The following is a 23,650-nucleotide window of genomic DNA, read 5'->3' as shown; positions in this document are numbered from 1 at the left end:
CTTTAGAATCCAGAAAAGGTAAGGACACGAATTCTTCCCTAGAGCCCCAAGAAAGAACACAGCCGTGGGACACCTTGATTTTTAGGACTTCTGATCCCTAGAACTATAAGATAATACCTTTGTGCATTTTAAGCCACTAAGTTTGTGTTGACTTATTTCAATGGCAATAAGAAATTAATACACCTTCAGTTCTATGTAGACTGTGCTTCTCAAACTGTAATGTTCGAATGCTCTGGGACCTTGTTAAAATGCAGCCCCTGATTCAGTAGTTTTGGGGTGGTGAGGACTGAGATTCTGCATATTTAACAATTTCCCAGGTGAGGCCAGTCCTGTTGGTCCACAGAGCACCCTTGAAATAGGAAAGATCTAGAAGGTACCGTCAAGACAAATGAGAGAAATAGTTGTCATGGGCATACAGCATGTATGTCTTTCATCTGTGTAGTTCTTGCAAGTTCATAAATTATTCTTGCATTTTATAAACACAGAAATGCTGTAAGGAAGATACTGATGTTTCCTTTCCCTGCCAAGGAAAAGGATATTCAGAAAGGGTAAGTGATCAGCTTAGGCTGCACAGATGGTGCGTTATATTAGGCTTATTGACAAAATCAGGCCTTAAGCTCAAGTTTTTGTTTCCAGATTCTTTTCACTTTACAAAGTTAATGTTTGAAATCAAGATCTAGCATCAATGAATTCAGAAGCATCAGTGTTACTCAAGGATGGGAAGTACAAAGTACCTGCCATTAAAGGACCAACAGAGACAACTTCCTATTTCTCCAGTGGACTTTGGCTCAGGGTTTGATGAAATCAAGAGCTTTCTCCCCTTAAAGGTGGCTGTTTCTCCTTGTTTCCTTGATGGGGAATCTTTCAAAAAGCCAGAAAGGTATCACAAAGTGGCTTACAAGTGCTGGAACACCTCATTCTCTTCTCCCTCCCCCCATCCCTAGAGTTCATGTACAATGTGACCCCTCTTGGATCCAGGCCAGGATGAAAGCGATTATATTTGACAAACCATATACATATCCTGGTGAAGGATGCCCTGTCACCAAGGAGCTAGAAGATTCATACGAAATTTTCTACAGCATTCCTCAACATGGCGTTGAAATAATTCTCCCAGGGTATATTCTGCCACATAAAACTAACATCAAGTAGTTTTATGAACCACCTGAAACAACCAAATCGAAATACCTGTGCTCTGTCTTTCCCCATCCAGGTGAGTAAGGCAGGAAAAATCCAAAGAAAAGAGCATTATATAAGATTTGATTTGGCACACAAAAGCAAGAAAACTTCAACAAGCCTAAACAAAAAAGAGGGTGAAAAGATTAATTCTGAAAGATGACTGAGGAAGCTGAAATAGGTCATTGGATCATTCACTTGTGCATCAGATGTTGTGACTTCTCTTCCACGAGAGAAGAAATCTGGTCCTACTTGTATACTCTGGAATTTGACATCAATTTCTGTAGCTGCTTAAGGATTATGCATCAGATGTGCTACTTAGTAGCTTTCAGGAACCAGGGACTAATTATACCATATTCTATTTTCTATTTTAGAAGATAACTAACTTTTAAATGAAATGGCCAAGAACCTTCTCATAATCCCTTTGTAGTAGGCACTCTCTTCATTTTAACTTTATATGAAGTAATGTTTATGAATAAAGCTTATTTTATCTTAAAAAAAAGGACCAATAGGAACTCCTGTGGAATTTAACTGACATAAGAATGGATGGGAAATAGAGATCAACTGTTATATGCTTTTTGCATTTTGAGACTTGACCCAAATGGAGGTCACATCAGATCTTGGACATGCACGTAAGACAATTTGCTTTGATCCAGCTAACTTAATAGTGAATAAGTATAAATTTGAGGCTGTTTGCCACTCTGCTATCTCTCTTTTCCCTGATACTTCGTATTGTGTTCAGTCAGCATTTATTGAGCATCTCCTGTGTGCCAAGACACTGATACTTTGTATTGTGTTCAGTCACCATTTATTGAGCACCTACTGTGTGCCAAGGCACCATGCCAGATACTACAGAATCAAATATAGATAAGATGTTGTCCCTGCAGTCTGGGATTTTACTAGATGGTAGAAAAGAGAGAGAAATACAAAAAGCCAAAAGTAAATTTTTATATATACAATTCTAGAAAAACTTTGAAAGACTGAAGGAAGGGTTGATTAATTCTAGAAAAAGAGGATGTTAAATAGGACAGGTTATGTTTTATATTGTATCGGGGGCAATGTTGTATATACCAAAAAGTCTATTGAGATTTTTTTAAAAATTAATGTTCAGTTTATTAAAGTCACGAATTCAAAGATCCTAATTCTTCCTAAAGTGTTAAAGTCCTTAATATGATACAGCATTCTTATTCTATTTTGAGAAATTGTTCACTGTCATTTCTAGGGAGCCTGTTATTAATGCTAAATCTGGCCTCATTTATAATCTTTGTCTTTAAACCTTAAACTGCATTTACAAATTTAATATCGTCCATTTCCTTCAAAAGTATTTTGACCTAATAAACAAAACCTCCCTGAATACTAGGTAATTCTTATACATGTAATAAATTGAACTTTAAGTGAAATTTATTCATGATATTTTTTTTTTTTTTTTTTTTTTTTGAGACAGAGTCTCACTCTGTTGCCCAGGCTAGAGTGAGTGCCGTGGCGTCAGCCTAGCTCACAGCAACCTCAAACTCCTGAGCTCAAGGGATCCTCCTGTCTCAGCCTCCCGAGTAGCTGGGACTACAGGCATGCACCACCATGCCCGGCTAATTTTTTCTATATATATTTTTTAGCTGTCCATATAATTTCTTTCTATTTTTAGTAGAGATGGGGTCTCGCTCTTGCTCAGGCTGGTCTCGAACTCCTGAGCTCAAACGATCCGCCCACCTCGGCCTCCCAGAGTGCTAGGATTACAGGCGTGAGCCACCGCGCCCGGCCTATTCATGAAATTTATTGTGAAATTTAAGTTCACATAAATGTTCCAACTCAGGAAGATTTCAACTTCAAATCACAAGTCTAAATCAATTACTCCATCTCTCATTTTAGAGTGACAAAGCTGAAGTTCTAGTAGACAACTTATTTTACACATAAGAAACAAATTCATGAATATTTTTTAACATAAAAGTATTAATTGTACAGTCTTGATTTTCCTAAACATTTGGCATCTTCCTGAAAACTGAGAAGATAGATACTTACTAAGAAAGACAGTTATGTCTAGGTAGAGTAGACCAAACTTGTAATAAAAGGTTGGGCGCTAACTTTAACAAAGCCTACATGTTATTTATTTTCTCAGTTAATTGTTTAGTAAACGAGATGTGGTTCTGATTCCTTAGTCTCCATCTATCCTGTTGTCATTCGAATGTCTCAGATGGATGAACCACTCTGTGTATGATGTTATATAGACGTCTGGTTAGCTATACTGCAAATTCACAATTGCAGTCAAGATTCTCATGCCCAGCACGAAAAACAAGATACCAGCACCTTTTCCCAATAGTCTCTCTTTTTTTTTTTTTTTTTTTGAGACAGAGTCTCACTCTGTCGCCCTGGCTAGAGTACAGTGGTGTCATCGTAGCTCACTTCAAACCCCGAACCCCTGGGTTTAAGTGAAACTCCTGCCTCAGCCTCCTAAGTAGCACCTCTGTTACTATACTCCATACCATTGCTTGCCTCATACCCTGGCTACATAAATAGTTGCTAGGATCAGATAGTTCTTAAAAGGTATTAAATAATATTCCATTCTGTTACATTGATAATAGGTGATAAATGGAAATATAAAATATTAAGAGACTTCCCAAGATCTTCGATGCTGTGAAAGTAGGGGAATAGATTCCGAGGCCTAGAACTACCTTACCATTTGCTCTTATCGATAAACTAGTTGGCTTCCTAACTTTGATTCCCACTTTTTCCTCTGCCCAGATATTTGTCACACATTTCGCTTGCTTGAATCCTTCTCACCTCTGTTTCTTAACATGAATATCGGGGTCTCCAAGAGGCTTCCTCTGACCACCCTCCTTAAAGTAGGTTATTCCTTTTCTTAGAGCAACCATTCTTAACCTCCAAATCCTTGGTTGCAATTCGTAATGATGTGTTTATTTATTGTCTTGTTCATTGTCTGTCTTGGCCGTGGCCAGTTATACTACACGTTCCCCCAGGACGGGGAGCAAGTGTGTTTTGATCACCACTATATAACCACTTGCTAGCGTAGTATTTAGTACTTAAATAATCTCAATGAATCGTGAACCAAATCAGCAGTAAAACAAAGAGGTCAGGCTTTAAGCAGGGCCTTCTAAGCCCCCTCTCAAGTTCTTCAAATACCGAAAGGAATTGCCACTTTGTGGAAGTTAAGATAACACATCTCATAGACCAGCAGGTTGTTGGGTACAAAGGGGTTGAGGTGTACCCTGCCCACTTCAATCCCCGCAGCTGAGAGTGATTGAGTTGGAAGCTCTCTAATCTCTCACTGCATGAAGCCCGTAAAGCTATTGCCTCTGTGGAGAGAAGTTAGGATATCCTGGGCCTCTCTCCCGAGGACCCCAGAGTCAGCAACTCTAAAAGGTCCCAAGAAGGAACATTTTAAACTGTAAAAGAAACAACCCAACTGTTTAACCACTCTTTTTGTTTTCTTTTTCCTTTTTATTTCAGAGTATTACGGGGGTACTAACGCTTTGGTGACATAAATTGCCCAAGCGTGCCCATCCCCCAAACAGCGCGCACTGCACCTGTTAGGTGTGAGTTTACCCATCCCCTGCACCCCCCCCAACCTGGCTGACACCCTATGAATGTTACTTCCATATGTTCACAAAAGTTTTGATCGAATAGTACCTATTTAATGGTGAGTACATGTTCAACCACTCTTTTTATTTTATTGTCATTTTTAAATCTTGTTATTTACATCTTCCTCAAATGAAGTTCGGGAGCTTTAGTGCGGCAGAAGAAGAAATGGCTAGAAAATATTTCCTTGGCTAGGAAGCATCTAGAAGACTAGATGAGCATTAAAGCACTAACGCGCTGCAGCAAATCTTAAATGCATTACCCTGAGCGAAGAAAGGCAGACTTCCAAATCAGTTTTCTTATCCTGCCCTCCTAATCTCCCAGAGAGGAAATGTTTTAAAGTGTTGTCATAGGTACTGATAAATTAATCCCAGTAAGTGAATAATGCAATCCCTTTTCCCTGAAACTCTGGAGACGGACGTTTCTATACTATTATGAGAAATACTAGTTGGGTTATGTACAGTAAAATCTGCCACTTCTCCAGCGATCACCTGGGATCATCTCTATACAGCTGAAGCTGCAATACAAGCAAGTGGAATCAAATATCCCACCAGCCTTTTCCTGCCCTTGGAGGAAAATGAAGTCGATGCAAACCTCCTGGCTACAGCTACCTCTTTCAGTTACAGAAAAACCCAGCAACAAGCCGTTGTCTAATGAAGTCTGAGTTACCTGGGGGCAATTTCCTGGAAAGCTCTGTAGTGAGTGATGTGAGTTTAAGACTTCCTTTGGATCCCTTTCTGATCAGAACAAGTCCCCCTTAATTTCTATGCGGAAGCACAAAGAATGAAGGCACGTGTTTAACGGTGACCAGGTAAGCCATTGCCCTCAAATTAAAACATTTATTTTCTGCGTCACCCGTTTCTGGTCTTTTTCCATATGGTGATAATTAGATTAGCTCTTATATTCTAAGACAAGGTGTTGATAGTTAGAATTCAAAGTAAAATCATTTTTTAAAAAAATATATAAATAGTGAAGATTTTAGGGAACTGTGTGATTTAAATCAATATTAAGACCATCTACATCATGCATTAGGAATATGGACAAACTCATATCTATTAGGCAAAACATATGTGCATGCAAGCTATATTGGTGTTATTCTCGGTTTAATGAAAATTCATGTGTTTGGCCTAATTTTTGCAGGTAGTACTTATTTTAGTAGTTAGGCAAAAAAAAAAAATATATATATATATATATGTATATATATTACCAAACTCAGAGTGTTTTCTGGAATATGCTTTCCCCTCTTCTGCCCCTACTTGTACTAGAATCAGCTTCCCTCCTTTCTCTCCCATGGTCCTTCCTGTTTCGTGAATTCTTTATGTCAGTAGTGGCAAAGCTCTGCCAAGAGCAAGGACTTGTCCCTATTAGATCTTTATTAAACTGAATGGCTAAAAAAAGGATTGTAATTTTTTTCCACAATGTATTATTAAATATGAAATGTTATGCCTGCATGTGAAAACATATAGAGCTCTATATACATATATATATATGATTCATTTTAAGTTCATCAAAATATATAATACTGTTTTCAAACTCATAACAGTTTGGATCAGGTTTTAAATGTTGCTCAACAAGCTCTGAAAAATCTAAGGCTAAGGGTGCAGGGTCCCAAACAGTCATTAGCTTCTATCAACAACTGAAATGTGGCCAGTCTGAATTGAAATGTTGCTGTTAGTGTAAAATACGCACCGATCTTAAAGACTTAGTATGGAAAAAAGCATGTGAATTATCTCATTAATAATTTGTGTTGATGTTTGCAAATTGAAATACTTTGCATATTTTGCGTTAAATACAATATACTATTAAAATTAATTTTGTGTTTCTTTTTTACCTTTTTAATGTGGCTACTAGAAAATTTTAAATTGTGTCTGAGGCTCACATGATACAGTATTTCCATTGCAGAGCACTGTTCTAAAGCCAAAGATTGCCTTCCTCAACCTTACTTTCTTATTGGCTCTGTCTTTAGAATGTTTTTGGCCACTTCTTGCCACCGAACAAGGTGCATTATGAGTTGAGTCACTTTCACTAGGCCTTCTATAGGAATTCTGAATGGTTTTGACAACTCACTTAGAACCCGAATGGTCCCTTTAAGATAGAAAGAGTATGTCTTTACTTACAAAGGGTATGTCTACACACTCGATACCAGAACCCTTTAGCTTTATAGGAATTTTTCTGTGATATAAGAACAAAATAGATGTTTTCATGTCTTCCTTTGTTTCTCAGTTCCAAATAATCCAAAAACTTTTTGGCTAACATGTGTTGAAAGCTAAAGCTTGCCTACAAACCAGGAGGGAAGTTTTCCCAGAAATCTAATGAGTTTTCCAGAGGTTAGGAGACAATGGCATTTATGTTCCATTTGCAGCAGAGAAGAGCTGAAGTGACCTAGAATTTTTCACCTTTAATTTAACTTTTCTAATACAGAAACAAATTTGTAGTGCATTCTATACCACTTGGGGAAAGTAATATTCTACTTTTTCTCTGTTTTGTAAACACTTTAAGTTCTGCATTGAGGATAAAATGAATAGTGGTGGTAAAAATTGAAAGTTATTTAACTGCTTGTTTGTGATGCACGTTATCATCCTTGTAAAACGAGCTCTGGGAATTCCATCCTGGTTACCAGAAAATTTCTGGTAAGAGCAAGGGCTTATTAGAGTGTTATCAAGTGGGGAATTGGCATATTTATATGGATTGCATAGTGTCATGGAACTTTGAATGTCTTAGAGAAGAGTTAACTCCCCATTTAAGATATTTGGTACTACAGATACAGTGTTTAAAAATCTTATTTGTTCTGTTAGGTTCTGCCTTCAAGTTTCTGATTTAGTGATTTGTTTAGTGCTGGATCTCAATTGATTAATTGAAAATATAATTTTGATTTCTTCTTTCACTCATTCGGTAGCCATTTATTAACTGTCAGCTGTGAGAGGCGTCATGATGAAGCAGGTGTCTCAACCACAGTATTAGCGACATTTTGGGCGGAATCATTCTTGCTTATGGAGAAGCTCTTTGTTTAGCAGCAACCCTGGTGCCAGTAACATCACCCCCATGCCCCATTGTGACAGCCCAAAATGTCTCCAGTGTCAAATGTTCCCTAAGCAGCAAAATCATCACCCTAGGTGAGAAGCATTGATGGTAATGGGAGAGAACAGATGGGAGATGGAGGTGAGGGTGGAAGGGAGGTGAGAGAAGTGGCAATTGGGATGGGAGACATGAATAGATTGGAGAGACATTAAGGAGGAATAATAGAGAAGTCTTCATGGCTGGTAAATTGTGGGGACTGAAGGAGAGGGAGGCATCAATAACAACTCTGGTTTGGGAAGTTGGAGTGATTGTGGTGCTCTTACTGAAAGAAAAAATAAAGGAGGAAGATATGCAAGAGAAAATGGGTTCAGTTTCAGACATGTTGGAATTGATGGGGGGACGCTGTTCTCTGGGAAGTGGGTTCAGGGGTCTTGGGTGTAGGAGTGAAGTCAGGACCGAGGTGGATTTGGGAGCCAATAACTTAGCAATTGACACCAGGGCAGAAAAGTCATCTTTTCAAAGGGAAAATCAATTACCTGCTGAAGAAAAGGATGAGTTGGATAATTAAAATGCCAACTAATTGTTCTGTCAGAAATTCTAAAAGATGCCACCAAGATTTAAGCAGAAAGAGACTTAATAAACAAAACAAAATAAAAAGCAAGTGTCAAAAACATTTCAGTGTATTTTATAGTCAATTAAGAGAGCAAGAGAGGAGGAAGAGAGCTGAAAGAAGAGAGACAAACAAATGACAGGGAATTTAGATGAACAGGTAACAGTGAAGGGGTGGAGGATTATTCATTTAGTGTTTGTTGAGTGCTATTCATTATTTCATAATTTTAATTTCAAAAAAACTATAAAATCCACATATTCTTATAACCCACTTCAATATTTAAGCATGAAAATTTTCAAACATAAAAAAGTTGAAAGAATTTCCTAGTGAACACCCATATATCTACCACATAAATTATATAATTAAAATTTTATTATATTTGCTTTATCACTTATCTGTCCATGCACCCATGAAATTATCTTATTTTTTTGATGCATTTTAGAGTAAGGTGCAGAGGTTAGTACATTTAAGCCAACTCTACCAGTACACATATTATCAACTAGAGTTCGATATTTATTTGTTCAGCTGAGTTTTCCCACCTACTTTTACTAATTTGATTTTGAAAATCCATACCCAATTTCCTCTGCTGGAAAATAGGTAGCATTGCCTTTTATTTTATTTACAATGGTTTTGGCCATTTGAGATACTAATACTGAAGACTTTTACCAAATTACACTAGGTTAGATCTTTGAATGTAGAGGCTGGTCACATTTGGCTATTTCTCTTGTGTATGATGAAAACTAGGAATGTGGCCAGGCACAAGGTAGGATCTCTAATTATCTCTTAAATGTATATTTGAAACCACAGATATGATATTCTTACTTGACCAAATGGAGTTGAACTGAGGCCATGTCCCAGGCATCTTTGGGACTACTAAATACCTACTAAATACCAAAGAATGCTTTGGCAAAGCTTTGAGGTTTGCCTCTGTGATATCCTTACCAGTCCCCAAAGAGTAAACTATGTGGGTGCTGTTTGTTATAAAGAATTTGGGATCTAAATTTGTAGGTTCAAGTATTGCCTCTGATGGTATGTGGCCTTGGACAAATCTCTTAGCCTCTCTGAGCCTGAGTTGGTGCATTAATTATTATTGAGTTGAGAGTACTTACCTACATTTGATACCCACACTTATGAGTTTCCAATGAGCCTTTGCATGCAATAAAGCTTTGCCAACTGTGACCTGCTGCACAACTGTCACCTATTGTTTCATATTCAAAGGATGTGAAAAAAAAATCAGCAGCTCTGTCCCTCCCTCCCCCTCTCCCTCCCTTCTTTTGTCTTCTGTGCTTCTAGAATTTATCACAGAAGAAAATAAGAAAGCCAACAGTTCAGAATCAAAGATGTTCTGTTAAAGAAAGACCAAAAATCAAAATTCAAAAAGTACCTTAGCACTCAAAGAAGCAGAAAATTCTAATAGCCACAGGCAAATTGTGCCCTCCAAGGAGCCTAGATTCTAGAAGAAAGAAGAGAGCAGTCTTGTGAAAGAGGAAACAAAGGCTTTTCAAGTATTCTGGAATCACTTGAAGACTGGGTATTACCCTGGCAAAGTTATTAAAGTTGATTTTCCATTTACTCTAAAGGGCCACCTGAGGACAGCTGGCTATTTGCCCTTAAGTGACATTTAATTTAAAAAGCGTAGTTTGAAAAACACTAGTAATCAAAGACTTACAGGACCAACTTTTTGTTTGTTTGTTTTGTTTTTGATAAAGATCATTGAGGGAGGTTTAAAATGTTGGCTCATGATGTGCAAAGGAATACCACAGGTTTGCTTGACATATTGAAATTACATCGTATAATATGCAGTACTTTCCCCTCCTCTGGGTTACTTAGAACTATTAACAAGTTGGATGGCTATCCATATTTTCAAAGTGGTTAACAATGAACTTCTAACTTAAATACCTGTAACATTTATAATATTCATGTCACTTTAATCTTGGTTTACTGCTCAGAGCTCCTTTAGATATCAATGATGTTTTAAAAACACTTTAAAAATATTTATTTAAATAAATAATTGAAATGGTTGGAAAATGTACAATGAGGAAAAGTGTTTATCCTAATATTGGGGCCAAAGTGTTAAGAAACTTTGTTACAGGACAAAGTGTGCCTGGAAGGGTTTGCTTGGGAAAGTGGTGGTTTATAGCATAACATCTGATTTTGTGTGTTTGTGCCAAGGGTGTTTCCTTTCTGTTTTTTTTACCCCTTTTTATAGGCGGCCACAATAGTGACATGTTTAATATTGATGAGTTTGACCTCCTGGGAGTTATAGTATATGCACCCCTTTTGAATACAAATGCTGTTTAATTTATATGGAAAACACATAGAATTTGGAGATTAGCATTTTAATCAACTCTAATCTCAGTATTTTCTGCTTCCCCCACCTCTCCTTTTTCTGTCAAACCACCCCCCCCAAAAAAACCCCCAAAAACAAAAAAACAAACTTCCATAAACCAACTTTGGAAATGACAGCTAACGTCCTCTCTTGGACAAGCGGGGTCTGTGTGCAACATAAAAGCAGCACTATGTGTAGTAACCTCTACTAAACCATATGTTCAAGCGCATTAAAGCGTTCAGGGGGATGATCAATTATTTAAGAAACAGAACGATCCATTCATTCTACAAATATTTACTGAAGAGCCATGCAGAGGCAGGCAGGGGGTTGTGGATGTGGTCGTGATATGATGGCCCCTGTCTAAACTGGAATTTGGCTTCAAGATTTTCCCCCCGTGTAAAATTTTCTTCTTTTTTCTTGAACTTTTCTCGTGGCAGGTGCAGGAGCTTTGAAGTTTGCAGTGCATCCTCCAGCTGCTGAGTTCTTCGGGGCGGGGACGATGCATTCGATTTGCACGGTGGAAGTCAAAGTCCCCAAGATCGAGGAAAGGTTTTTCGCGCCCAGGTTCCGCGAGGAGCCAAGCGGGGGCCGAGGGGGCGGTGGCAGCGGCGGCGGGCAGGGGGCCAGGCCCGGGCTGCGTCCCGAGCAGCCATTGGCGGGCGCCGCGCGCCGCACTGAGCATGTTCGCGCCCCGCCGGCCCCGAGCCGCAGCCGCAGCCGCAGCGACAGCAGCCGCCGCGCATTATGCAAAGCGGCGGCAGATGCGAGCCGGGCCGGCCGGACGCGCGTCGGCCTCTCCTCCCAGCACCTCGCCGCGCCGCCTGACTCGGCCCGGAGACTCCCGCGGCCCGGGCCCGGGGCCGAGGAGGGCCGGGATGGCCTGAGTGCCCGGGGCGCGGCGGCGCAGCGGCGGGATTGCAACATGGGGAACCAGGATGGAAAGCTGAAGAGGAGCGCAGGTGATGCCTTGCACGAAGGCGGCGGCGCCGAGGATGCTCTGGGGCCCAGGGATGTGGAAGCCACAAAGAAGGGGAGCGGGGGCAAGAAGGCGCTGGGCAAGCACGGCAAGGGGGGAGGGGGCGGCGGCGGGGAGCCCGGCAAGAAGAAGAGCAAGTCGGACTCCAGAGCCTCGGTGTTTTCCAACCTGCGGATCAGGAAGAACCTGTCCAAGGGGAAAGGCGCTGGGGGCTCCCGCGAGGATGTGCTGGACACCCAGGCCCTGCAGACCGGGGAGCTGGACAGCGCTCACTCCCTGCTCACCAAGACCCCGGACCTCAGCCTCTCGGCGGACGAGACGGGCCTGTCGGATACCGAGTGTGCAGACCCTTTTGAGGTGACCCGTGCAGGGGGTCCTGGGCCCGCTGAGGCTGGGGTCGGCGGCCGGGCGGTCGCTGGGGATTTGGAAACTGCAGTAGGGGCGCAGGATGGACAAAGGACCAGTTCGGGTTCGGACACGGACATCTATAGCTTTCACTCTGCCACGGAGCAGGAGGATTTGCTTTCAGACATCCAGCAGGCGATCCGCCTACAGCAGCAGCAGCAGCTGCTCCTCCAGGGCTCCGAGGAGCCTGCAGCGCCCCCCACCGCCACCTCCCCTCAGCCTGGGGCCTTCCTGGGCCTGGACCAGTTCCTGCGGGGCCCGAGCGGCGGGGCTGTGGAAGCCCCGGACAGTCGGGACACAGAGCAGGCGCCGTCCGCGCTCTCGGATCTGCCCGAGAGCCTGGTCGCTGAGCCCCCCGTGCCCGAGCGGCCGCGGTCCCCGGGCGGCCTCCTCCCCTCCGAGGCGCCCGGCCTCCCGGGGGCCCTGCTAGCGGCCGAAGACTCGCCCTCGTCCACGGCCTTCCCGTTTCCCGAGGCCGGGCCGGGGGAGAGCGCGGCCGGAGCTCCCGTGCGAAGGGCTGGGGACACGGATGAGGAGGGCGAGGAGGATGCTTTTGAGGATGCCCCCCGAGGCTCTCCGGGGGAGGAGTGGGGCCCGGAGGTGGGAGAGGAGGCCCCGCAGAGGCTGGAGGGGGAGCCGGAGGAGGGGGCGCGAGGGCCCGGCACCCCCACTGCCGCCTCCCTGCCCGGCAGCCCCGCGCCCAGCCCGCGCTGTTTCAAGCCCTACCCGCTCATCACCCCCTGCTACATCAAGACCACCACTCGGCAGCTCAGCTCGCCCAATCACTCCCCGTCCCAGTCCCCTAGCCAGAGCCCCAGGATCAAGAGGCGGCTGGAGTCCTCCCTGAGTCGGGGGCCCAGAACTGCGCTGGCCTCCGTAGCCGCCGCCCCGGCCAAAAAGCACCGGGTGGACGGCGGCCTCGCGGGCGGCCTGAGCCGCTCTGCGGACTGGACGGAGGAGCTGGGCGCTTCCTCGCCCCGGCCAGGAGGCTCTGCGCACCTGCTGGAGTGCCGAGTGGCCGCGGAAGGCAGCGGCGGTGGGGTGTCCCCGGCACCGGCCGCCACCAAGGCGCCCGGGGCGCCCGCGGCTGCAGATGGCTTCCAGAATGTGTTCACAGGTGAGCGCACCCTGCTGCTGGCCGCCAGGTCGCACGTCGCCTGCCAATCAGGGCCTTCCGCCACCCTCCATCCCTGGGCTCTGAAAGGCTGTGACCTGCTAGTGGCGGCAAGTCACACGTCTTCATAAGGAATCCTGGTCTTCCCACCTAACCCCTTCGGTGAAGTGCCTTGGACATGCTTGTTGGTTTTCTGGTTTCTTACAAGGTCTTGTAAGAAACAACTTAGTTGTGTCTGTCCTAAGTCATCTCAAGAAAAGGATGCTCTGTCCATTTAACCAAACATCTGCTGTTCTCCACGTTCAGGGTCACGCCAAATAGATAAACTTCTTTTTTTACCTTGTTAGTTAAACCATCATTCTTCTCTTTCCCTCCTCATCACCACAGCATCAAAAAGAATAAAATGGTTCATGGTCTTTTTGCGAGGGTCGGTGTTGGAGGCACAGATCATTTATTCCAGTACTATGCAAAGGCGATCTCTGACTGCTCTAATACGTGTGTGTGTGTGTGTGTATGTAAATGTGGAAATATACATGTAATATGTAGCTCCTATCTTGCAGCAATCAGGGTTCTATTAGCGAAATTAACTGGTCACTTCCGTTTGCCGATGCAAGCAAATCTGATGTATACTATTAGGAAATTAATACATACAAAGAATAGTAGGGATAATTTTCATTTGGTTTCATGATCCAGTCAGAACAGGCTGTAGTTTGGAGGTAGTGACGGCGATTGAGAAGGCCAAAAACACACCTGGCCCAACTGATACCTCTCTTGCTTAGCATTTGTTACAGACTCTCACACTCAGGGCAGCACGAAGCACAGCTAAAGGGTCAGTTTACTGTGGTCAGCGTCAAGTAGTAGAATGGGTTTATCCTTGCTAGGCTTATAGGTCCCAAGGCCTTACCCTAAGAGCCCACTGGTAAAGTTTCAATTTGTTTCCCCTTTACTTAACATCTACTTTTAATTACTAAATGAAATAGAGTGTTAGAGTTTAGTGAATAGGAAAGAAAAAGAAAACTTATGTGAGTGTTGGTAGGTTTGTGATAAATATTTGATTAAAAAATCCAAGTGCAGGCCGGGCGGCCATAGCTCACGCCTGTAATCCTAGCACTCTGGGAGGCCGAGGCGGGCGGATCCTTTGAGCTCAGGAGTTCGAGACCAGCCTGAGCAAAAGCGAGAGAGACCCCCGTCTCCACTAAAAATAGAAAGAAATTATACGGACAACTAAAAAAATATATATATATAAAGTTAGCCAGGCATGGTAGCACATGCCTGTAGTCCTAGCTACTCAGGAGGCTGAGGCAGGAGGATGGCTTGAGCCCAGGAGTTTGAGGTTGCTATGAGCTAGGCCAACACCATGGCAGTCTAGCCCGGGCAACAGAATGAGACTCTGTCTCAAAAAAATCCAAGTGCAATATGAAAATTTTAAAATCTATTATTTTAATAAATAGGTTATCTATCAAGCATTACCCTACATGAAATTTCTCAGTGAGGACAGCTACTTTTTAGCTGGCTAAATGCTATTAATGTGGTAAGCTACTTTTATAGACCACATTTTTATTTTCATCTATGGGCTTTTATTTTGCATTTGTGAAATCTTGTACTTAAAAGTAGATTTTTCTATTCAATTCACACGCTCTTTTTTCTTCTTTTCCTTCTTCTCTTTTTCTTCTTCTCTATTGGATAGATTCAGTTAAAAGGAATGTCTGTAGTTTTATAACCACTAGATAAATTATAAGAAACATGCAAAACAACAACAAAAAAAGACATTTTTGATGGACGAAGATTGGAAAGTTCTTGGGTTAATTTTTGTGAATTTAATGTTGATGAGAAGTCATGTATTTTCTCTTTAGGTAACATTCATTTATAAATTTTTCTAAAAATGAAAATAATTCACCATCATTGAGATTATCAGTCATTAATGATTGATAATTTTAATGTAGCATAAGTCTTTGAAAATGTATTCATTTAGCAAATATACACATATCTGTATATACATGCACGTGTAGATATATATGTGTGTATATATGTGTGTGTGAGATATATACATATATATTTTTATATATGCTGGGCAGCCACATTGTGCCAGGCAATATGGTGGATGGTAGGTAATACACAGACCATTAAATTATGGTTCTGCCTTTCCACCGCTCACTGCCTAAATGAAGAGGTGACATGAAATAAATGCAGTGCTTGGTGTGCAGGGAGGACCAAGGATGCAGTGGCTGGCTTCTCTCCTTGGCAGGGGGCGAGGAAAGAAGACTTGACAAAGGAGGATTGAGTAGAGTCCTGAAAGATCATAGGACTCTAAATAGGTTGAAGGTTTGTTTTCCATTTTTAAAAGAAGTGTCTTCTTGAAACTTGCATTTTATTGTAATTTGCTAAGCATTTCCAAATTTGAAATTTGGGACTCTTAAAGGAGTCCTCATCAGGAAGCATTTGGGTTTTGTTGACCTCTCCAGGCAGATTTTTTTTTTTTTAACTGGGTAGAGAAAAAGTGCACAGTTAGTCATTTTAATGTGGACATCACCTGCTTTGTGTTTGATCGTTGGATATAACTGGTCAGTGATTGGCAGATAAATTTTTTTGTGTAGCAGTTTCCATGTATTTATCACATTCACTTGGCAATGTTCAGGAAAAAAGAATCAGTAGGTTTAACCTACCCTTATAGCTGGTGGGGAAATGGAGGTAGAGAAGGAGGTGGAATCACTTTCTCAAGGTCATGCTGTGATTCATTCACAGGAAGAGCCAGAAATAGAAGCAAAATCTACTGATTCAAGTCTGAATGTCTTTGCTTATTACTCCTGTTTGAATGTTCAGAACTTTAAGACAATACATAGAGTAAAAGCTGTTTCTAAAAATGTTATAGGACTTAGGGCCTTAAGAGGTTTTCCAGTTTCTGTTTTTAATAAGGTGTTCTCGTTTAATGGGTGAACATCTGGCCTTCCTTGGGGGCTGGATGGAGGGTGGTTGTTGGCCAGAGTGAACCAGATTTTCCCCAGGCAGCTCTCATGGAAACTATTCTTACGGTGGTAGAATGAATCCAGATTGACACAGGCCTCTGTTTCTCAGCTGTTGACTCTTGTCTTGTCATCTGGCATTATGTTTTCTTCTTTACTATCCTCTGCGATTTTTTGTGGGTGTCTTGGAAATTACCAGAAGGTTGGGGAATACTAGGATTGTCCTTGGGGAATCTTTTTTTTGGTTTTAATTTTGCATATATTTGGATCAATGAATTGCCAGCTGCCTTCAAAGCAGGTGATCATCATATCTATGAGCTTCCATAAGGATCTTTTATTTTTAAACCATAGAATGAGAGTTGTCAGCTCTGCAGGAAGGAACAGATGTTTTTTGCTTTTTACTGCCTTCCAAATGTGGGGAGAAAATTCAAGTGAAAAGGGATCTCCATGGTGCACGTTTGTGTCTCTTTGGTAGACAGAAAAACATTTAGCTATGAGGAAGAATAAAACTTTATATTGTTTTAACTATTAAGAAACTGATGATGTCTTAGGCCATTGCATTTAAATATTTCACAATTAATTTGTTTGAAATAGATCTTTTTTAATGTTTAGTTAAAAAAAATTGCTTCTGAAATTTGAGAGATTCCTTGACACATGAAGTATAACAGAAGCTTGGTACTAGAGTTTTGCAGTTAAAGTTTAGATATCTAACAGGTTAGATTTGTGATGCTAAATCACTGTTGATAGGAATCTTTCCAAAGTCACTTAAGTGCTTATCTTTTTTTAAACACATAGAATAAAAGTTTAATCTGTTTTAAAGGGTGTAATGTCATCTTCAGGCACATCATTTTGACATCTATGAAAACATTAGTGATGTCCTCAATAGCTATTGAAGTGTGTAGGTTGGTGGCTTCAGTTTGCAGTTTCTCTGTTTTTGTGTTTGTATAGTTTCTTCACTCTTTCCTTGCCGTCCGCTATTTACTCTTAGAGCCATCTTTGTTCTTTACGCAACCCCCAATTCCTTGTAATTTGATTTTTTTTCTGATCAATTTGTTGTTGGCTTTGTAAATCCTGTGATTATGATATTAGCTGTATTTATTGCACTTCTACTAAATGCCAGGCTCTGTATTGGTTCATTACATAATTATCTCTAATCCTTTTAACAGTCTTGAAGTGTAGCTGTTTCTACTAATTTTTCCAATGAGCAAACCAAGGCTCAGACAAGTGCAATACCTTGCCTAAGGGCATTAAGCTAGTAAGTGGGCCATCTAGGATATGTCCATAGAAAACCAAATCTGTTGTTAACATGTGTAAGATAAAACCCAAGTGGATCGGTGAGTTTTTGGACAGCTAGCTAAATAATAAAGTGTGTGGCCAATTAATAAAGTGTGTGAGCTTTAGAATTTGGATTGTGTAACTCTCATTTTGGCCTTTCTAAAGGTTATTTTGATTTTTTGTATCAATAGAGAGAAGGATCCACTCTAGGAATACACATTTTCTCATATGGCTTGTTAAATTCTTATACTGAATTTTTTAAGGCCAGGAACAGTATGATTTCTAGTAGTAGCACCTGACAGAGTATAGATGTCCAGTTAATGTCTAATAAACGAATGAAGGTCAGAATTATCCCTGACATATATTATATCTTACTGTAAAATAAAGCAGGTTATAGGAATGCTATCCTTTTCCCTAAATACTGCCTTACTTGGTTCCATATATCAAAACAGAATTTGGCAGCATAAGCTAGGACAGGAAGCACTGCTCTTAAATCATTTTAGATTGGTCTGAAACATCCTTTCTCATGGTTTCCTTAGGACTATGGTTTGGATTGAAGTCAAGTACCTTGGTAGCTTCAGTGATGGGTTTTAATGACTGCTTTCTGAGTTGAGGACTGGCCTAGTTTTAAGTGCATTCAGGCATTTGGATATAAGCCATGAGTATTTGAAGTGGAACAGGTACTTTTAGTGCTTTTCCTTCTGATCCTATTTAAAAGATGCAGAAAATATACAGTTGGTTGCTGATTGCAGTGGTTATTCTAACTACTATTATTCTAGGTATATTCGAGCCCCAGCTTTGCTATTTAGCTAAGTGACTCTCAAGTAGTTTTTCCTTGTATCTATGAAGGTAGAGGAACAATTTCAAGTTGATAATGTTAAGATTAAATGAAATAGTATATTTAAAGCCCCTACAACTCTGCCTGGTACAGGAGGGGCACTCAGTTGGTGCTAATTGCTCTCCTGACCTGATTTATTATCTTCATAAACTTCATTGTTCCAAGTGGTTAGAGCCAAATTTGTTAAAACAAAACAACTCTGAAACTGTATACAAAAGACTTGGCAGGACGTGAATTGACCAGATACTGGTTGAAAATTAATATTTCTACTCACCAGGGCTTTTCTTTTTGAAAATTATTTTATGCATCGTGTTTTGTTTTTCTTTCTTTCTTTTTCATTTTTCTATGATTGTTAGCATTTTTGTCACTTTGTTAGAGTTTGGTTTTCTTAGGAGTTGGGATAAGGAAAGCATATGATGGGGTGTGGCTGTGAGATTAGGGGGGTGGTCGGGGAAGAGGAGGCAGCAGTTGACACCCTCAGTGTTTATGTTCTGCACAGCATCTGGCTACCAACGCCTGACTTTGCAGCTTCACCCTCCTACGAATTCCTTCGTGAACTCTCTACTGGAGACAAACTGATCTGCTTACTGTTCTATGAACTTGCATTTCATTTTCCCTGACTTTGTGCCTTTGTCTCAGTTTTACTCTCTTGGAACACATAATTTGTCTCTTTTGATTTAGCGTCTGAAAAGGGCTGATTGAATTTCCATTTCCTCTGTGTCTTTTCTAGGGAGACCTTACTGGTTGTCATCCTGTTGTACTTAATGTCTCTATCATATTATATGTGGTTCTTGGATTTAGGGATTCTTTTAGTCTTCTTTCTCGCTGCCTTCTGCCTTTCCTTCCTCCTTTCCTGCTCACCTGATTCCGTCCATTCATTCAATGTCTACTCTTCTATTAATCCATCCAACAAATACCTATTCTGCGCCTTGCTGTGTGCCAGTCAATGTGATAGGCAAGGAATATAGTGAGGTCTCGGTGAATATTTTTTCTTTATTTGCGGAGGTTCTGATATAGATGAGTTGGGGATCCAGGCTTCCTACTGGCAACAAAAACTAGTTGAACTTAAGCTGGAAAATCGCTAACCTTTTGGGGCAGTCAAAATGAATTGTTTCCACTGAGGAGTGATTGAATCAGTGGTGGAGGTAGAATGATACTTTGGTAAAATTTGTGTTGAGAGAAGAACGTCTATTTTTGTTTCTGCAGGTTAATTTTAAAATAGTAATGATATTACAGTAACACTGAGCTTCCAAATATAAATTTTACTGGTAATGAAATAAGAGGTAAAGTGAATAGAGAAAGTTCTATTCCTCTGTTTATTCCTGCTTTTGTATTATAACTAATAACCTGATGTTAATGAAATTTAGCATTAAGGGACCATTAGGAAGAATCAAATAAGTACTGCCTGTGACTTGATGGTTATTGGATATAATTTTAGTGACTGAAAACTTTCTAAGGCTCTTTAATACTGAAACTGTAAATATACATAAAATATGATTTCTATGCAATTTGCAATTTTAGTTAGTAAAGCCAGGTAGTTATAACAACAAAATTATAGGAACAAATAATAATGGTTTACTTTATGTTTTAAGGAGCTGTTAACTGTACTAGAGAAATATTATCCTTTTGGCATCTGCTCCACTATGAGTGAGAGAGAGGGAAAAATTTATGTCTTCCTCCTTTATAAAGACGTGCTTGAAAGTGACGATTGTGTAGGCAAATTGCCGCCACTCTTCTGTGATCTAGTCAAGGTCTAGCGTACCAGGGACCCATTAGAAGCTTTATTATTGTTATGCCAGAGCTCCGACAGGCTAAAAATAGTGCTCTTATTTTCAGGAGGAATGGAATAACTTCTTGAGAAAAGCAAGCCTGTATTGTGTTTTAAATTTATGCTTAAAATGCATAAACACTACTCAGGTTTCTTTTTGTACTTCATGCAGAAGGATTCTTTGTTATAGTGCTCGGAGGTAACAGTGGGCTTGTATGGCCAGTAATTCTGTTATCATTGAAATGGCTGCTTTAGGTACACAGGAGAGGAAAGAATGTTTATCAGCACTGTGGCAAGAGAGAATGTTGAGAAGTCTTTCAATCTACTGCCCTTTGCAGTTTTGCCATTGGTTTCCTGTAAGACACGGAGCAATAATTTCTTACTTATTTTTAATACCCTGGTTTCCCAGGTTGGGAAAGTGAATGCAACCTTGCTGGGAACTTCTTCCTTCAGGTCCCTTTCAATACTGTGATCCTGTAGAAATGATGGGTCCAGCAGGTACTTTTTCTGCCTAATAGTGATAATCTGCATATTTAGAGCTTTTCTTGATTGTTAGAGCTGAAGAAAATCCCTGTGTCGGAGGATCCATTTATACTATGGAGTAAGGATGCCTTGGGTATGTTATAGTTGATGGTGGGAGCAGTAATAGTTTGACGTTGATAGTTTTGACCCATTTTTGATTCATGCCAAAGGAGATTGAAATTGGTTTGACTGTGATTATCTGATGTGAATGTAGAACCTTGCATTTTCCAACCCTGATGCAGTGATTGTGTACAGTGGTTGATCCTGTTTTATGAAAATACATGAAAGGCAAAGCTGTGTTGTGCAATGTCTGACCCAAAGATTTAGTCTTTCTAATGTTGGCACAAAATATATACTGAGCAAGTCCTTTTAGATTCATTATCTGCAGTGTAAGTCATCTCCTATTCTTGGGTGGATTAAAGGCTTTGTATTTTTCCTTGGTGATTAAACTGCTCAATAAAAGCAGTACTATTAACTCTCTTACTTCAGTATACTTTAATATATTGGTTTTTGTTATGTTTTCAGTTTTTCCTGCTATTACATATGCTTAAATAATGTTTGTGAGTCTATGGTATTCCATTTAGAAATTTGCATTTACATTAAAAATTTCTTGCAAATTAGAAGGGTAAAAAGTTTTGAAAGCTCCTAGGTTTTTTACTTTTGTTAAAAAAAAAGTTTTATTGGACTTAAAGAAGTATAGCTTGTTTAAGCCCATTAAGAGGAAAATGGGCTAGAACAGAACTATTTCAGGTTCCCAAGTAAATGCATTAGAATACTCTCTGGAGAGTTTTATAAGCAACGAGTCTCTTCATTATTAAGATACAAGTCTTATCTTTCAAAAGTGTGATAAAAGAAATGGGATAACAATAGGGATAACCTTTTGCAACTCATTTTTAAACTTAAATACTGGTAGATAGTTGGTCCCTCTTTTCCCTGTAAACCAATCCTTGCTTGTCTGGAGAGGGCAGGTGATGTGAGCTCTCTGTGGGAAGTGCTACATTTTGCAGTTCACCGAGATGTTCTCTACAAGCCAATTATATCTTCCCGTTTTTGTCGAGCTATTTTGGTTAAATGGCTTCTAGGGTATAAAAGGCTTGGATGGTAGCCTTGCAGTTTCTTTCAGGATATAGGGTTTGATCTGCCTCTCCTCTATTTTTAGAAAAATCCAGAAGTGTGTTGATTCTGTTGGGCTCAATGTTTTGGGGATAGGCATAGAGGGTTGTATAAGAACTGCACTGTGTAGGTGGAGAGACGTTTGACTGGGCTGACAATGTGAGATAAGTGAAAAGGTGATTTTAGCAGCCTTTAATCTGGGACTTGGATTATTTCTCTAAGGAGACTCATTTAACTCTAAATTCATAGATCATTTTCATACCATCTACTTAGGGATCATAAAAGGTGGCCATGTGGCTTTAGGTTTAGCTTTAGGCTAAACCTCTAAAGTTGAGCCCCCAATTTCCTTTTGGAGGTACCTCTTGGCTTCATTCCCAACTTCAGTTAGCAATGGACTGCTAGATCTTTACCTCCAGTTCCTATCTCTCTTCTGGGCATCAGACACATCTCACTTAGACATCACAAGTCTAGTATATTCACTGTGTCTAAAACTACTTATTATTTTCCCCATCCTCTCTATACCCTCTTCCTGGGTCTCCCAGTCAAGGCATTGCTGTCCAGCCCTGCCATACTCCTTGATTCTTCCATCTTTCTCATGCTTCACACCCAATTAATCTTTCCATCTTCTCTATTCTTTTCCTAAATATCTCTTTCATATGTCTTTTAATTTCTGTTCCCAGTACCAGTACCCTTCCTAGTTCAGATCCCTGTCAATAGTGTCCTCATCACTCTCTTGCCCACAGCCTGGCTCTTCTCCACTCCATTCTGCACAAGGCACGAGAGTAAACTATTTAAAATAAAAATAAAATAAAAATTTGAGCAGACTAGTCCCAGTTTAGAAACATTTCATTGTTCCCCTCCCTATTACCTGGAGGCTAAAGTTTAAATTCTTTAATGCATATATATTAAATATGTTAATATAGACAATATGTTCTTTATCATATATAATTATTATATCTTATATATATATAGATTATGGGTAATAGACCATATATATTTTAATATATATTAACATCATCGAATGCTCTGCAATTTTGTCCCCTCATTTTTCAGTCTCTATTTTCCTCACTTCATCCTAGGTGCTTCGATCATTCTTCAGGTATCTCACGTTCTCCCTGATAGTTTCAGGTATTGTTGACACCCTCTCTCCCTGGTCCTCAGAGAAAAAAAGAATCCATTTAGTCATATTCCTCAGTTCATGACACTCTCCCATGATTAGTCTCTGCAAAACCCATTTTGTCCTTGTTGTAGTCCCTATATTTTCATTTCCCATTCTCACTCCCCTTGTAGACAGAGAGAACTGCTTTTATGTGTTTGGCATCCTTGAAATCGTAGGTATTTTTATAAAGTGTATGATATTTCTGTTTATGATGAGTTTATACAAATACTTGGAGTGGTAGACCTCATGCTATTGCTTCCCCACCCCCGCAAAACTCAGCTGCCTTTGGGGAAAAAAATGTACAAAGTTTTCTGGGTGCATTTCCATCTAGTCTATGGCTCCCTACTGCTCTATAGTATTCCCAAGGGTGGAAGTTCTGCCAGGTTGTGCAACACCAGGGGACGCTGTTCACCTTGTCTCTTGTGTGCCTAACGTTCCCCTAGAGTTGTACAATGTGGTGGCTCCGGGTGCAGTCTCTAGATTTTATTTGAACATTTTCACAATAATGAACATCTAGATTCCTGTACTTCTTGGTCACCATAGAAAACACTCTGATGAATGTTCCTGTACAGAGTGCTATGTGAGAATTTCTCTGGGATGTACATTCAGGAGAGGGATTGCTAGGTCATCAAATAAATGTTTAGTGAATTTATCTAGGTCATTAGTTTCCAGAATGTCTTCCTAGTTTCCACTCCATTACCACAGCAAATTAGCTTTGTCTAATTTCCGCTAATCCAAGAGGGAAAGTGGTATCTTGTTGTTTTTCTTTTTACTTTATATTTATCTGATGACTAATGCC

The 23,650-nt window shown here is 40.6% G+C and overlaps 1 protein-coding gene across 1 annotated transcript in view; it reads left to right on the top strand.

The window, feature by feature from the left end:
• Positions 1–11,643: 11,643 nt before the first annotated feature.
• FMN2 (formin 2) overlaps positions 11,644–23,650 on the top strand; it is a 237,273-nt gene continuing 225,266 nt past the window's right edge. Inside the window, 1 exon segment of the mRNA XM_069484677.1 lies at positions 11,644–13,219. Coding sequence (XP_069340778.1) covers positions 11,644–13,219 — 1,576 coding nt within the window.

Source organism: Eulemur rufifrons, chromosome 11 (assembly GCF_041146395.1).
Source record: "Eulemur rufifrons isolate Redbay chromosome 11, OSU_ERuf_1, whole genome shotgun sequence".
NCBI lineage: Eukaryota > Metazoa > Chordata > Mammalia > Primates > Lemuridae > Eulemur > Eulemur rufifrons.
The sequence above is the reverse complement of the archived record's forward strand: the minus strand, read 5'-3'. Positions and strand labels throughout refer to the sequence as shown.